This window comes from Nelumbo lutea, chromosome 3 (genome assembly GCF_056320005.1).
Source record: "Nelumbo lutea isolate HS-2025 chromosome 3, American lotus-T2T, whole genome shotgun sequence".
In the NCBI taxonomy this organism is placed as follows: Eukaryota; Viridiplantae; Streptophyta; class Magnoliopsida; order Proteales; family Nelumbonaceae; genus Nelumbo; species Nelumbo lutea.
In genome coordinates, this window is record NC_142686.1 from 58,410,284 (window position 1) to 58,427,311 (window position 17,028).

Genomic DNA, 17,028 nt, shown 5'->3' on the forward strand with positions numbered 1-17,028 from the left:
AGAAAGACGATCAACTTGTTTGCATGGTGTTCTTGCCATGAAAACTTGAGGGTAATCGCCGGGAGGTAACTGCCGATGTTTGAGGGTAATCGGTTTAAGAGGGGCCACCACCCATTTAAGGGTGGTTGCCAAAATAACTGAGGGGAGAAGGGTAGACAAGATACGAGAAGTTTGCACTTTCTGCAATGGCTGGCTCATGGGAAGATCTCTGTTAAAGCGAACTCGATCCTTCTTTCTGGATCTGGATAGTGAAAGCATGATGGATAAATCGGTCTTCCTACAATCTTTCCTGGTAGGAAATTTCGAATGGAAAGGATTCGAGCTAGAGGATATTTGAAAATGGTCTTCAAGAGTCTGGAACTGCTCGCAGGGGGTCGATGTGAGGCGTCTTGACAGTGAGAGCTGGGTGTTCTTCCTACCCTCAAAGGAAGAAGCTCGGAGAGTTCTAAATACGGGTTTGGGATGTTTCAAAGGAGCCTTGCTACATCTTGAACCTTGGTCGGAATCGGTGGGAGTTTGGTGGAAGAAAGAAGAGGTTCCAGATCATTTTTGGGTTAGAGAATTTGGACTTCCTTTACATCTATGGAGAAACGAAATTGGTAGGATGATTGGTGACCTCTGTGGTGATTTTCTGGAAGTAGACAATTCAAAGAAGTTATAGGGAGTCCTTTGAATGCATGCGGTTGAAGGTTCACTGGGTGGGCTTACCCCCTTAGTCGGCTAACATAGTGGTAGGCAAAGTGATGTGCACAGTCATGATTTAGCTGGAGATCAAATCAGAAAGAATGGTGGTTCCGACGGATTATAAAGATGCTATTCCAATTGGCAAGGATTTCATCTCGAGTGTTAGCTGGTGTACTGGTTGAAGGAGAGTTTCGGTTGGCAATGAGACTATCGAGATCAGAAGGGAAGAAGGTTGGAAGAAAGTGGAGAATAGGAAAAGAAGAAGACAAGATCCCAGTCATAGGTTTCCAAAAAAATCCTACGGCTAAGGTAGAACTAAGGGTGAGGTGGGAAAGGGCTCAAGGGTAAGGCTGTTTCGAAATTCAAATTTCCTAAATTTTAAAGAGGCTGATGTGGCATTTGTTGATAGGTTGGCTGAGGCGGTGGTGGATAGAATTCAAAACCTTAACAGAAAGGTCTGCCCACTTTGTAACCCAGGCCTGATCCAGTTAAAAATCCGAGCTAAATCTTTTCGAAAGAAGCGCAGTCCCAACTTCTCCAAAGGAATAGAAAAAGTATCATCCCAAGAGGGCGACCTGATGTCTGCCTCCTCAGAGAGTGAAGAGTTCGCAAATGGCGGTGAAGGTTCGAGCCGTTGGGAGAGTTGGAGAACAGACTCCTGTTGCAACAGTGATAAAAGCATTGAACCTCTTTCCGGCAGTGATTTCGCAGGCGAGGGGTGCTTGTTTGAGGTAGAAAGGAAGTCCAGGGAGATTACAAATTTGGGAATGGTGGTTGCCAAATTTCTAAAAAGAAAGACATGGTTACCCTATTTACTCCAAACAATCCTGTTATAGTTCTGCTATAATGTCTGTGGTTTCTCACAAATTTTAGTGGCAAATGGCTACAAGGCCTGTTTAGAATTCTAATCTATTCATTAGAGGTTCTTTGCTTTCATTCTCAATGTTTCAAATGGGGCTTGTGAGGGCTATGCTTTGAGGCTTAGACCTCAGAGCATAAAGCATATGCATTGCACTCTGAGTTTCCTTGTTTTTAGTATGTATATTGTTAATAAGTTTAGAATAACACTTCATTTTTTTTTTTTGGATAGATAGCCAGGAAACATTATTGATTAAGAAAGATAGAATAGGTACAGACTCTCAAGCTGAGCCAAACCCACATTAAGATATTAAGATTAGAATACCACTTCATTTGCTATGTTGAACATGTCCATGCTCGCCTTTTAGGTTTTGTTTTGCTTAAGAATCCTTACTAAACAGTAAAATGTGTAACAGTGCAATTTAGTTTTCTTGTAATTTTTGCAACAATTTGTTGGAACTGAATTATGTTTTTTTAATCTTTGATATAAATTAATGATCAAATATCATTTCTTGTCAATATGTAAATGAAGATAAATTATGGATTGATTGAGGTACCTTCTTTTTTAATTATTAAATATTAACTATTTTTGTTTATCTAGCTGTTCCCATATAGGTTGGAATAGGCTTAGATGATGATGATGAACTATATATGTCTATCTGATGGTTAAATTGTTTGTATATTTTCCTATATAAACTATGTTATATATTTTTCATCAATACAATGCATTCACATTTATTAATAGAAAAGCATAGTGTATGGCCTTTCCATACATTTTTCTTATTTTAATTCATGTTTCTCTAAAAACCTATGTCTTATGAGGCTTAAAAAGAAAAAGAAAAAACTTGGGTTACTCTTCCCAAACGTACTGGAGTAATGAACTGCCTAGCATAACTTTCTTGGATAATTAGCTTTGTTTTTTGTCACCATTGCTGCCATTGGCCTTGACCTTTTGTTTCCTATTCAAGAGTAGCCATTCTGTTAATCATTTTTACAAGGAAGTTTTCTCTGTATTGAGAACGATACCTAAAATCATAGTTTGGATTCTAGTCAATGTTGTCAAATTTTGACTGGACGTAAAACCATTTTGACCATTGGATCATGGATTTAATGATTCAATTGCCAGTCTAACCACTCAACTCATTCAAATAAAAAATGCTAAAAAATTAGTTGTCCTAGATTATCTTTCAAAGCTTGTTTTTGTGAATGTAAACATATTGACCACTAGCGTGATCACTTAAGTAGTTAGATGAAAAAGGTGAGTCTCTTGAAATCATATCTTGGATTTCACAATTAACTTGGGAAGCCCATGTTCAAAATTAACTTGGGAAGGCCAGTTATTGGTTTTAGATCCAAAGAAGGGAATTTGATCCTTTTACGAGACATGCTCCACCATTGTCTTCCCAAGTTAATTTTGAACATGGGCTTCAAAGTAAACAACCTGTATTCAATAGGGTGGGTGTTAACAAACATGCTGATCGAAGGTGATGGTTCAAGGTTTGGGGGAAGAAATGGATCTCCTTCAAGTATCAAAAGAGAATTTTAACTCCAAACAAAGGAAAAGAGGAAGATGATGAGTGGGAATGGGTTATCACTAGGTTTGTCTGGAATGTTGAGGTAGAAGGAAGATTCAGTGGAAAATAGAAGGGGAAATCTCTCATCAAACAGTGAGTGTGGACAGAGAGTTGAGGGGGAATCTATCCAAGAATTTGAATGTGGATAAACAAGATGGGGCAGTGTCTGAAGTATTGTTGCTGTCAACAGCGAACCCTGAAGATGTGGCTTCGATGGATGGAATGTTGAGAGTAGCTTTTATTGATGAGAGAACAAAGGAAATGAGCTCAGTTAAGGGCGAGTTATTGAGACTGAGGTATCAAGTATCAATGCCTCGGCATTTTGTGGACACCTCGCCTGGAGACGTGGTTCCAGGGGTTGAACTGATTGTGAATAGCCATGAAACTAATGATTTGGAAGGAGGATTAGAGATGATCGGTTAAGAAGATGTGACTGAGGTAGGGGTTGATCTGGGGTGGAAAAGGGTTGTGATTGGAGAGGAAGTAACTAGCAATGATACCGGTGCAATGGAGAACCAAAAGAAGAAATCCAAGGGTGCAAGCAATGGAATTTTGGTTCACATCACTAAGGTTTTTCATTGTTTGAAGGATAGACTTCTGGGGTCAGGGCCTTGTAATAAATTTAAGAGGGTGTATAAAAAGGGTGTGGAGGGTAAAAACAGAACACAGAAAGATGCTGAGAAGAATATTCATCATGATATGGTGGGGAGGAACATTGAGAAAAGTAAGACGGAAACAGACTCTGCTCAGCTAGTTGAAGAAAATGGAATGCATGTGAAAGTGGAGTGTAAAGATGGAAAGAAGGGCGATAAAGATCAAGAAGATGAAGATGAGGTGATGTTTGTTTGAGTTAGAGAGGTGGAGGGGAGAGTTGATTTGGAGAAAATTGTTGAAACAGAGGTCCAGGTAAGTGAACCGTTGGGGATTTTCTTTTTGGAAGGGGAAGAGTTGGCAAGGAAAAAATTCATGGTATTGGAAAAGAAATATCCTATGAACTGATTAATTTAGAGCAGAGTGGTATTTTAGCTAATCTTGGGTTGTAGTGAGTTTGGGTATGAATTGATTTTGTGGGTGATTGTGAGGGTTATGCAGGGAGACCTTCTATTTTGTTGAGGGTCTGGGTACGGATTGAAATTGTATCTCAGAAGTGGTGGGGGGGGGGGGGTGTTGAGCTTTCTTTCTTTGGGTGATAGCTAGTCACCTCTTCTTGTTATTTTGTTGAGGGTCTGGGTACGGATTGAAATTGTATCTCAGAAGTGTTTGGGGGGGGGGGGGTGTTGAGCTTTCTTTCTTTGGGTGATAGCTAGTCACCTCTTCTTGTTATTTTTCTATTTTATCATCAGCTATACAAAGAACTAAAGTCAAAAAAAAAAAAAATCTTGGTTGCAAACCCCTTTAAGCTCCCTTTGGATTTCAGGCGAGGAACATATGGAACCTTTCAAGTTTTTCAACCTTTTCAAACTATTTTACATCAAAATGAGCATAAAAGAATGAATTTTATAGGTTGTAAAACAAACCAACACATGTGGAGTAATTTTAACCAAATCTACATAAAAGAATGAATGTTATAGTATTCCTTTTCTACCAACTTGCTATTAAGTATTAACACTTATTGATGATTAGATTTTTTGTGATGTTCTCTTTGGCATATACTTTTGTAATGTTTTGATGATAACTAGAGCAGATTGCCCAGTTGAACCAGAACCAGACCGCTTTTCAGTTCATAGCTGGGAAAACTGGGATTTTGAGGTTGAACTACAAGTTAAACCAGAAAATGGAATCCGACCCCTTTCCAGTTTGATATCTAGTCCAGTTTTCACTTTTCAGTACATTGTTTTCTTGATTCAAGAAGGTGACCTGGATAAGATATTATGAGAAAGCCTATTTTTCCATTGTTTAGATGGCTAGAAAGTCCTTTGCCACTGCTACCTGTACAGTTTTCTCCTGGCTTTAACTTCAAATCCATTTTCATTGAGGATGCTAGAGGTTAGGATCTATTTTTAATTTCTCTTTACTTATTAACATTTCTGGTTTGGTCTACCTATTTCCTGCTTGTCTTTCCCCAAAGTATATATGGGCCCTGAGGAATTTGTAGGTCAATTTTGTTTGCTATTTCTTAACTAATAGCAGATATGAGAAAGGCACTTACTTTTTTTTCCTTTTCTTATTCTAGTGTTTTATTTTGTCAATCATCTTTTGTAATAACCTAAACAAAGACTAGAAGAAATTGGAGCCCCTTTTCTCATTGAAGTTCCATTTTAGATCTGTAATTGTTTTGCTGTTTTTAGTATTAATGACAGTGGGAAATTTCTGTTTATACTTCAGCTTGTGGGGAGACTTTCACAAGAAGAACTAATGGGTCAGTTGCCTTCATTCCTGCCTGCTCTTTTTGATGCTTTTGGGAACCAGAGCGCAGATGTTCGTAAGGTAAGAAAATTACCCCTGATGTTTGATCGTTTTTTTCAATGGTTTGGAAATGTATGGTTTAAACCACCTACCTTCATTTTTTTTATGTACCAAAATGGCTTCACTGGTCATGGTACAGGCATACAACTTGTTAAAGTTTGGGGTGGAAGGTTCATTACAAGGTTCTGTATGGATTTGGTATGGACAAGGGAAGTAAATATGTGGAAAGTTGATAGTGCCCCATAGCTGGACAGTTTGGAATGGCAATAGGATTCCTCTACATGACAGAAATAGGCAGGGTTGCCTAGGGAGCTTCCCTAATTGATCTAATTAAGAAGCATTTTCCTTGTTGCAGAGATTAGTTTTAGCAAGCAGTATGAGTGTATGGCTTGTGTAACTTGGGAGAGGTTTCAGTTCAGGTGCTGTATAGGCTGAGTTTCCAGCACAGGATTCCTCCACATTACAAGAATAGGTAGGCTTGTTCAGGGAGCTTTCCCAATTGATCTGGTTAGGAAAATTTTTTCCTTGTTAAGTTTGAAGGTTAGTTTTCACAAGACATATGAGCAAAAGGCTTGTGTAACTCAGGGATGAATTGGGATTTGCTCCTCACACCGACCTCACATCACATCCCACCGTGTATTAGGAACATCTCCCCATGAATAATAAATACAAGTATGGGAGATGTTCTCAATGTGCAGCTGGGACATGCTGTGAGGAGCAGATCCAGACTCCTCGGGTGTTTAAATACAAAGTGATATGAGGCTGATCTGGACCAGGGGAACAAACATACTCAATTCCACGGAATCTTTTTTCTGGTACAGTTTGGATAAGCCAGTTGATTCCTCCATATGGTAGAAATAGGTGGGATTGTCTAGGGCTATAATACTTGGATACCTGCACACTAGATACTTCTGGATGGTTCTAGGTGTAATTTATAGCATTAACACTCCTAAAATATGTAACATGGTATGTTTTAACAAATTATACTATAAAATTATCTGCACATGCTAAAAATTTAATGAAATTTGCCATGATGTATATTTTGATAATGCTATTAAATTTAACTTCAAAAATTAGATAATGGGAAATGGAGAATTGTATTCCTGTTTCTTGTATCCGTGTGCCTATCCATATCTGGGCATCATAGGTCTAGGGACCTTCCTTAATTGAGCAGATTAAGAAACATTTTCCTTGTTAGTTGTGAAAATTAGTTTTCATCTTCCATTTTTTCTTGTAAATACATGTTGGCCAGTTAAATGGGCTTTCTGCTTGACCTTCCAAAACATTGACTATCCTACAAAATAATAAAATAAAATCTAGACTGGCCTACAGAGTTAGTATTGGTGACTTAGGTATGTGGTACACTTGCCAAGTACCCAGGCGCACACAGGTCTGGCACAAGGGTTTAAATGGCTAAAGGCGTAGGTTGAGGCATAATGGCCCAAAAAATGTGAGGCACAAGCGGCAAGTCTCAAAAACTAACAAAAAAAAAATTGAAACTTATGAATGACAAAAATAACATATAATATACCAAGTCACTGATCAAAGAAACATATAATATACCAAGTCATTAATCAATTAACAATTATAAGCATTTTACATTTTATGTATCAAAATGCAATAAGTTCTAGTTTTTGTGCCTTCAACAAAATAATAACTAATCAGTTAACAATTGTAAACATTTTACATCTCAGATTTATTCAAATGACCAATTTAGAAGGAAAGAAACAACTTAGTTAATTTATCCAAGAGAAACCAAGAATTTGATTTGCCCTATTGGTTTTTCATTTTGCCTTGTTTTATTTGGCCCATAATTACTGAAGTGTGTGTGTGTGTGTGTGTTAAATCGCCAAATAATCATTGGTTCTTGAGGCTTATGCTTTTTCACACCTCACACTCACGCCTTGAGGCTTGAGCCATATGCCTTATTCTGACAAGGGCTTAAGCCACACATCAAAGATGTGAGGCTTAAGCCTTGAGGCAAAATCTGTGCACCTCACCTCAAGGCTTAAGCCTTTTTAATCAATGGTCTAGCAAATTAACCTGTCCAAGTATGCCAAAGAGATGCGTGTTTGTATAAATTATGTAAATTATTTGAAACTATAATAAAACTAACAAGTTTATTGAAAATTTAAAAATAAAGTTTTGGCATTTTACTAGATATTTCCTTGTCAAGGATTTGCCAACTTCTAAAAATGTTTGTTTTTGTTAAAGCTTAGGACATGCTTTTTAACTTGTTAGATGAACTATCATGCCATCTGCATAATGTTGACATGGCCAGGCTAGTAGTTTTCCATGAAGGGCCTGAACCTTTTGAGGTAACTCTTTTTTAATGTTTTATGGAGTTGCCACGTGTTTTTGTTAGATACTTAGATATAAAAAGATAGGTTGGAGCTCTGAGGTGTATCCAAAGTATTTAGAACGTTATTTGCCCCCACTCGGTATACTGAGTTTGCTGTTGGGTTATAGGTAAATTCATTTCTAGGCAGTGAATTAAAAGACATGCCTAAGGCGTGCATAAGCGCACAGTCGAGGTGCATTTCAAGGCTTACGCCTTGGTCTATTTGAAAAGGTGTGTGCTTCATGTGCATGAGCCTTGCACCTTAGCTTAGGCATGCCCTCACTCAGTATACTGAATTTGCTGTTGGGTTATAGGTAAGTTTGTTTCTAGGCAGTGATTCAAAAGACATGCCTAAGGTGTGCTGTGTGCATAAGCGCACAGTCAAGGTGCATTTCAAGGCTTATGCCTTGCCTCCATGCACAGCCCATTTGAAAAGGTGTGTGCTCCGTGTGTGTGAGCCTTGTGCCTTAGCTTAGGCATGCCCCCACTCAGTATACTGAGTTTACTGTTGGGTTATAGGTAAATTAGTTTCTTGGCAGTGATTTAAAAGACATGTCTAAGGTGTGCATAACCACACAGACGAGGTGCATTTCAAGGCTTATGCCTTGCCCAGGTCCATTTGCAGCCCCTTTGAAAAGGTGTGTGTTTCATGTGCGTGAACCTTGTGCCTTAGCTTAGGCATGCACCTTATTTAAATTTTGCACTTTATGAACCATGGTGGCTGGGCTCTGCCCCCGGACCAAAACCAAGCCCCTTGGGGTAAACCAAAACAAGTCCATGTTTTAAGAGCCCCCTTTTCCTAATGTTGTTCATTCATTCTTCTTAATACAAGGTATTTTTTAAAAGATTAGGAACTATAATTAAAATTATAAAGTCATTTTTTGTTTAGATTAAGAATTTAAGACACTAGGATGGACTTTTTTGAGCTTGACTCAAGGGGCTTGGTACAAAGGCATCTCATGGAATTAGGAATGCAAAACATTTAATATTACATTACCTATTTGAATTAAAGTGATCAGGAAATAAATAGAGAGACTGAAAGTTTAACATGCTTGAATGCTTGAGTGCTTAAATAAAGAGATTGAAAGTTTGTCTTTTTAAAACATTCAGTTTAAAATTAAAGTCAAGTCTGCTTTTTTAATTAATATTGTTTTTAATATTTTTATTTATTTTGGATTTTTTATTTTTTTCATATTTCTGTTTTTTTTTTTTGAAATTTTTAAAAATTGTGTGCCTTGCTTCAAAAAGGTGTGTGTCTTGCCTTGTGCCTTGCACTTTAAAAAACTGATTCCATTATACAGAGGAACCTTTGCTGAGAAACTGCAACTAGCAAGGAATCCTTGTCAACCTTCTATGAGACCGTAACAATTTGGATTGAGAGAGACAGGTGCAAAAGAATTTTCAGTGTGAAATTTGAAAAACACCATGTGCAAAATAAGTAACTATACAATAATGGAACTTATAAAATTTCATGAGGGATGAATACTAATGAAATGCGATTCAACTAAAACAAGATAACTGCTGTGGACACTAAAAAACAAGCAACATAAATGATCATAGAAAGCAATTTATTAACCTACAAAAAATACTAATTATGAATCAAACTGATGTAATTAGAAACGCAAGTGGTCATTATAAATGCCTAAAGCAAAAATGCTTACAAACCAAAAAATCAAAGAATTTTCATACTATAATGATCACTAGGATGCAGGACAAAGATGATTCTTCGTCATCTAAGTCATGTCCCAACTGTATGGGGGCAGTTACATGAACCCAATTCCACCACCCTGTTCTTTTCAGTGCCATATCCATTGTTAAGTTATGCACCCTTAAATCATTTCTCACTACTTCAACCCATGTACCTTTTGGGTTGCCCCCAGTTCTTTTAGCCCCTTCAACTTATAGCAGATTATTTCTTCTTACTGGTTTTGTAGATATTCTTCTCTACAGGTGGCCCAACAATTAGTATATTTTCCCTCATTTCATTACCTATTGTAGATATTAAATTTACTCCTAGGTTCCTTTGAATAGGTTCATTTCTGACCCTATCTTTTAGTTTTCCAATTCATCCATCTAGGCATTCACATTTCTGCCACTTGTGTTTTCAAAATAATGTATCTTGACTGTCCAATACTCTATTCCATACATCATTGTTGGCTTTAAACTGTGTTATAAAATTTTCCTTTTAGCTTAAGAGGTATTCTCCTATCACATAAGTTTGCAGATGCACCTCTCCATTTTGCCCATTTGTTCTCTAGTTCAGTAGGTAACATCCTCCTCAATCTCATTTGTTATGGACTATTGAACTAAGGTAATAGAAAGTGTCACATTGAATTATCCCATGGTCTCCAATCCCGAGTGTACCCTGATGTTGCTCTTATTATTTTTAAATCTACTTTGCACATTATTCTGTTTTGGTCCTACTTATATGAAAACCTCTTGTTTCTAAGGTATTTGTCCATAATCTAATTTTGCATTTAGTACTACTTTAGCTTCATCAATTAATACTATGCCATCAGCAAAGAATAAGCACCATGAGATCTCTTGAATATCTAGTCAACTTATCCATACCTAGTGCAAGTAAGTTAGGGCCGAGTATTGAGCCTTTGTAAAGTCTAATCATAACTAGAAATTCTAATATTTCTGCCATAGATCTTATTATCACATGGTCTCCAACCTTGAATGTACCCTAATTTCTACTCTTGTTATTATTAAACTTGTAATGCATATTTTTCTGTTTTGGTCTACTTATTTTAAAGACTTGTTGTTTCTAAGGTATTTGTCTATGATTTAATTTTGCATTTAGTCCTACTTTATCTTCATCAATTAATACAATGCCATCAGCAAAAAACAAGCACTGTGGTACCTCTTTAATATGTCTAATCAATAACATTAGTTTTCATCAAGGACTAAGTTGAGCGTTGGCGAAGTCTAATCATAACTAGAAATCCCAACGTTTCTCCCATAGATGTTATATCTTTTGTCATTGCTCAATTCAACTCAATTAAGCATTGTCCCAATTTTATAGGGTCAACCACATCACTTAATTATGTGGCCTTAAATCATTTCTCACAACTTATTCCCTTTCTGGTTTGGCCTAGCACTTGTAGACCCGTCAACTTATAAAAGACCACTTTTCAGGTGCTTAAATGATCTGCACATGACGAAATCATCTTAGTCTTCCTCATTTCATGTTGTATTGGAGCCTACTCCCAGGTGTTATCTTAGTTTATTTCAATATAAGCATGTATGTGAAATTAGTGCCATGTTTCTATACTTGAAATATGAACGCAGAGTGGAATTGTTCTTGTTGGTCATGTTGAAATTTACTTTTTATAGTCCATGTGTGACTAGTACATGATTTCCTGATTCCTATCATCTAATATGTTTCTGGTGATGGTTCTCTTTTGTTGTGGTTGGCGTGGCACAGACTGTTGTTTTCTGTTTGGTAGATATCTACATTATGCTTGGGAAAGCATTCTTACCATATCTAGAAGGGCTCAACAGTACACAGTTGCGGTTGGTGACTATTTACGCTAACCGGATTTCACAGGCCAGAACAGGGACCACAATAGATGCTAACAACCACGGTTAGACGACTTCTTGTGGATGGGCATTATAGTTTTGGGGCGTTGGTATTGGTTATTCTTTATGTGTATTTTTGTATATTGTGTGAAATATTAGTCATCTTTACAAGGGGGATTCATGGGATCTGGGTGTGTGTTTTTCCATTGTGGGGTGAGATTGCTTGTGGGGAGTGAGACAAATTTGTTGTGAAGTTGTACTTGTTGTATGCCCATTTATTGAGTGAGGTGGTTGGGGGGGTTCCGTTGGGTTTTGGTAAATAAAGTGTATTGAGAATCAATCAACGTGGTTGAACCTGTATCCCCATTGTGACGAGAAATGATATTATTGGGGCCTTAAGTTAAAACCAAGCTGGCTTGTTCACAAGAAAGAGATTCAGATTGCCATTCAGTGGACGGGAATTTTAGTTTTGCCAATCACCCAAATTAGAAAAAAAAAATGAAGGAAAAGAAGGATAAAATATCCAAGTTCCTCATTTACATCAAGATATCGGATATGAATATAAAAAGTTCTGTTTCACTCGGTAACCGTTACCAAAATCTACCCAAAACTATTAACGATTTAGGGCAAAATTCAGCTATACAGGATGGAATTAGCTAGGTTCAAACTTCAATAAGACCCAGACAGTAGTGTAGTCTCCACTCTCCACTAACTAAGCTGGCTGATCTTATAAGTCGATATAGCAAAAATTGATAAACAGATTAGTCTGGTTAGGCCTCAGTCAAGTCAACATAAGCCTCTCTTTGGATCTTTATGAAGCGGATGGGGGATGGGATGGGCTTTAGCTTTACCCTGTTGTGTAGACTCAAGAAAAGAAAAAACTAGAAATTCAAGAATGCCCTCGTTCTTTTAATTCTCTCATTCTAGGCAAGAATGAATAACAGAGTGTTTGGTTACAAAATTCTTGTCATGGACCACATTCTTATTAGAATGAAAAATCAGCCCCATGGCACAAAAATTGAGTAGCTTGTAGTATGAAAAATAATCATGCCTCATCTAGCTCATAGATGTTTATTTTTGTGAAAGCATATTTACAAAAGTACTTTTACAAATACATTTTTATAGAAGCATTTTTATATGAAATTACTTGTACAAAAGTACTTATATGAAAACATTTTTATAAAAGTACTTTTACATGAAGGCACTTTTATAAAATTAAATTTATGAAAAGTATTTTTGTGAAAGTATTTTTACTAAAGTTCGTAAAAGTATTTTTACATTGAAGCACTTTTGTAAAAGTACTTTTATGAAAGAATTTTAATAATAACACTTTTAAGAAAGCACTTTTATAAAAGTACTTTTACCAAACCATTTTTATGAAAGCACTTTTGTGAAAGTATTTTTATAAAAACAGTGTTGTGAAAGTACTTTTATAAAAGCACATCTACGAAAATACTTTTATAAAAGTACTTTTACGAAACATCTATGCCAACTGGTAAGCATTGGTTGCCAGCTATCCACCGGTAAACATCTATACCAACAGTTTTGGAGACCTAGGTTGGTGGTTTATGAATACCAGTAAACATCTATGCCAATAGTTTTTTTTTTTTAGAAAGAAAATGATGGGCAACATAGGATACTTGTCAACTTGAAAAGAATTCATTTTTAGGGAAAAAAATGTTTGGTTCATTGCAATATTTTCTCATTCTGCCTATTTTTACCCATTCTTGAATAAGAATGAGAATTGAATCAAACATGGCCTTAGTCTTAGCTTTGTGAAATAACATGTTTTTATGTTCTATTTTTAGAAACGTTTTCCACATCAGCTACAGGCCCAGTTCTTAGTGCTGTTTTACCCACTAATTTCAGATCAGTTTTGGTAAGTAGGTTAAGAAACGATCGGTTATGTGACTAAGCTTATATGAGACCGAGACTTTAGCTGCTTCAGTGAAGCTACCAAAATAAACTTCAGAGGAAAGTTGCATAAGTCTTCTCTCTCTCTCTCTATATATATATACACCCATACACACATGAATCCCTTTTCTTTGTCCCAAAATTTACTCTAGATGGAAGGCCGGCCACCTTAGAATAACTGAAATAATTCAAAGAAAGCAAGGGAGGACTTAACCGGCTTTGCCTGAAACCCAGATACAAGATATCCCTTGCTCTCTCTGACCCCGTCCAACACACACACACACAAAATAAGTAAATAAATAAATAATCAATGCAAAGAGTGGGAAGAAGATTTAAGTAGTCCTCACATATAAGAGTGGACAGACCCATAGGTAGAATGGACGCAGGCTCAAAAATCATGAAAGATCCCTCATCAGTGCCTTCTTTCGTTAAGAAGTCAGCACAGCAATTCCCTTCCTGCAAAGTGTGAGAGAAAGAAATATCCATAGAGTTAAGAAGGTGTATATTTTTTTAACCGTGTAAGACACCAACCAGGGGCAAGGAGTCAAACTTTTCTTAACACTGATGATAAATGTGTTGTCACTTTCAAGTTTCAACCTCGACGTGAAGAAAGCCATAGTCAAAACTGAATCCAATAAATCGAATATTTTTGGTTCAGTTAAAACTGAATTTCTTTAATAAATTATATAAATAATAGCGTCCAGTTAATTCAGTTTTTACAGTAAATCGAATTTCCTAACCTACAAACTGAAACCAAAACCAAAATTTTTGGTTTGGTTTTTTGGGTTTTAACCAGGCTTTGCTCACCCCTATCTATTAGGGGTAGGAATTCAGCTTTAGTTAAAGTAGCAAAACCGTAACTGTAAAACACCAAACAAAAAGAACCCATGGCGTTTCTAACCATCCCACCTCCACCACTCTCACCCGGGTTGCCTCAACTAGATAGGAAACATCCAAGAAATCCTTCTAACTCATCTTCTCCTTGGAGCTTTGAGGGGGATTGAGAACCTCAAGGGCAAAAGAATTCAGCTTATTCACAGATAATTCAGCTTTATATTTAGTGTTATTAATGCATATACTAGCGTATTCAAGCATTTTTATATCTTTTGTCTATATCCATGCATTTCCAAAATGTATCCCTATCTGTATTCATTTTCATATCTGAGTTGTCCAATACAATGCCCAATTCAAACCATTCTCTAATGCCTGCTTTCTCGTGTCTTAAGCTTTGGAACTTTATGGAACTAAGGGCCTGTTTGTTTGCTCTGAAGTTTGGCATCTGAAAGTGCAACAATTACATTAAGAGGTATATTGGTATTGGTGAACTTTTCTTTCCTTTGAACTCTGAATGTAAAGAATGTTGTTCTGAATTCTGAAAATTATCAAATATCCATTTTGTATTATTGCACTTTAAGAGATAAGAGATAAAAGGAAACGAACAACCATTTTTCTCTTGAAATTAAAAGATTTTTCTTAAGAGATAAGAGTTAAGAAGAAACGAACAAACCCTAAGTGACTACTCTTAAGCTCAACCCGTATTTTCACACTTGATTGGCACTTAATAGCAGCAAATATAGATCAGTTTGACCAGGCCCACTTTAAAGAAATCATTGGTTGGGATTCTTTTGTGGAGTTCTGAAGCTTATTAAATCATTGGCCAATGGGTCATATGGATGCAAAAAGCCCAAGCTTTTGCTGAATGAATATGGCTTGTCTAAACTAGGGGTGCAATTTAATCAAGCTTTAATTAAACAATTCAAGCACTAGTTTTTTATTAGGCTTGTTCGAATTCGATGTTATTCAAACTCAAATTTCAAGGTAAATTCAACTAGTTATTTGAACTTGAATTTGATCAACAAAATATCAGCTTAAAAGCTTACGAGCCTATTTCCATTATATATACCAGCAAATGTGTACGTGTAATAATTTTTTATTCTAGTAGTAATTTGTTTCCAAATTTTTCTCCAATTCTTTTTGTGTTCTTGTGTATAAAAATAAAGGAAAATTGCAGATTTGTATAATCGTATCCTGTACTTTGGGCCTAGTTTCACTTTGGTCCCTAAACTTTAAAACATGTCAATCCAGTACCTAAATTTCAAAAACATACTAGTTTAATCTTTGTTGTTAGCAGCCCATCAGTTATTGATGACATGTACGACCAAAATTACCCTTTGACATAATTCATCATCTTCTTCCTCAAGAATCAAATCATCTTCTGGTTTATTTTTGTTTTAGTTTGACTTTGCCTTTCTTGTTTGTAAAGATTGAACCGGTAAGGTTCAAAGTATCAATACATATCGGCTCGTATCGACCGATACGTATCGTTCTAACACCCCTCCGATATGCCCCTACAGTGGGTATATCGGGGGTCTGACTGGTCCAGGGGATGGAGACCTAAACCACCCCCCCTAAACCGGTTGTAAATATAATATATATATATATATATATATATATATATATATATATATATTTATATATATAGAGAGAGAGAGAGGGTACCATATCGATATTTTGAACCTTGAGTGGAGGCAATAGGAATTTCTTAAGGATGAGTAAGAAATGATGCAAAACCATATGATCCCCATTTCGTATAGAAGATTTAGGGCACAATGAAAGGAATTCGGAACTTTCAAACTGATGACCACAACACATTACTAGCCACATTCACCCAGCCCACATGCGGAACATCAGTTCATAAATGCAAAATTTGCACTGCCAATGAGAGCAATGTGGCAAAAAGCACAAGTTCTGCACTAAGTACAGGTGCAAAACATAGTGACAAACAAATGGATGTAAGACAAAACAGGGAGTAAAAGGTGTATCTGATCAAACATGAATGATATTTCAGCAGCGACAAATTTCTTATCCTAACCCTTGCAAGGAACCATGTTATGAGCTTTCTCACCATAACAAGGTTCAAAATATCGATACACCGGCATGGGCATATCGAGCGAATTGATACCCTTTTTGTTTTTTGCAACCCGTTCAGGGGGGCCGATTTAAGTCTCCTCCATCCCCTGGACCAGTCAAACCCCCGATACACCCATTGTAGGGGCATATCAAAGGGGTGCCGAAACGATACATATCAGCCGATACGAGCCGATATGTGTTGATACATTGAACCTTGCACCAGGGTTGCATGTTCCCCAGTGACTTCCAAAGGCACAACTAAATGTCACTCTGCTACTCTAGAGACATTAAGATTTTTCAACTAATATGCATGTAAGAGAGAAAACAACTAATTTTAATTAGAAAATGAACAATAGCTTGTATGAAAGAAACAAAGGCTTTTAGATCAAATTCAACAAGTATTTTTCGGCCAGTTACATTAAGACCATGAATAGTTTGAATGTTTGAATTAATTCTATAAAAAAAAAAGAGTAGTTTGAACCTTTGAATTAATAACCTGGTTGATGAAATTTTCTTCCTAATCCCTACATAATTAAATTAATAGTTGTACTTAATAATCTAAATTCTGGTTTGCTATATGGAGAAACTAACATGAGAACATGGAAATATTTTCTTTGCATCAATATGTGGTAGCATTTTACGATATTACAAACCAAAACTAATGGTAATAAATTTAGTTCTTTCCAACCTAAAATGTATGGCAACATAGACATAGAAACCAACAAATAGAAGGAAATTTTCATTCAAAAAGACCATAAAAAAAGAAAAATAAAAAAAACTATCGGCCGAAAAAAGCAATTAAAAAAACTATGAAAT

The 17,028-nt window shown here is 36.4% G+C and overlaps 1 protein-coding gene across 1 annotated transcript in view; it reads left to right on the forward strand.

Moving 5' to 3' along the window:
• The window catches only part of LOC148865166 (CLIP-associated protein-like), a 48,051-nt gene extending 36,253 nt beyond the window's left edge, over positions 1 to 11,798 (forward strand). Inside the window, exons 20-21 of the mRNA XM_088980220.1 lie at positions 5,442 to 5,543; positions 11,294 to 11,798. Coding sequence (XP_088836346.1) covers positions 5,442 to 5,543; positions 11,294 to 11,458 — 267 coding nt within the window. The 3' untranslated portion in view covers positions 11,459 to 11,798. The remainder of the gene's footprint in view (positions 1 to 5,441; positions 5,544 to 11,293) is intronic.
• Positions 11,799 to 17,028: the final 5,230 nt, after the last annotated feature.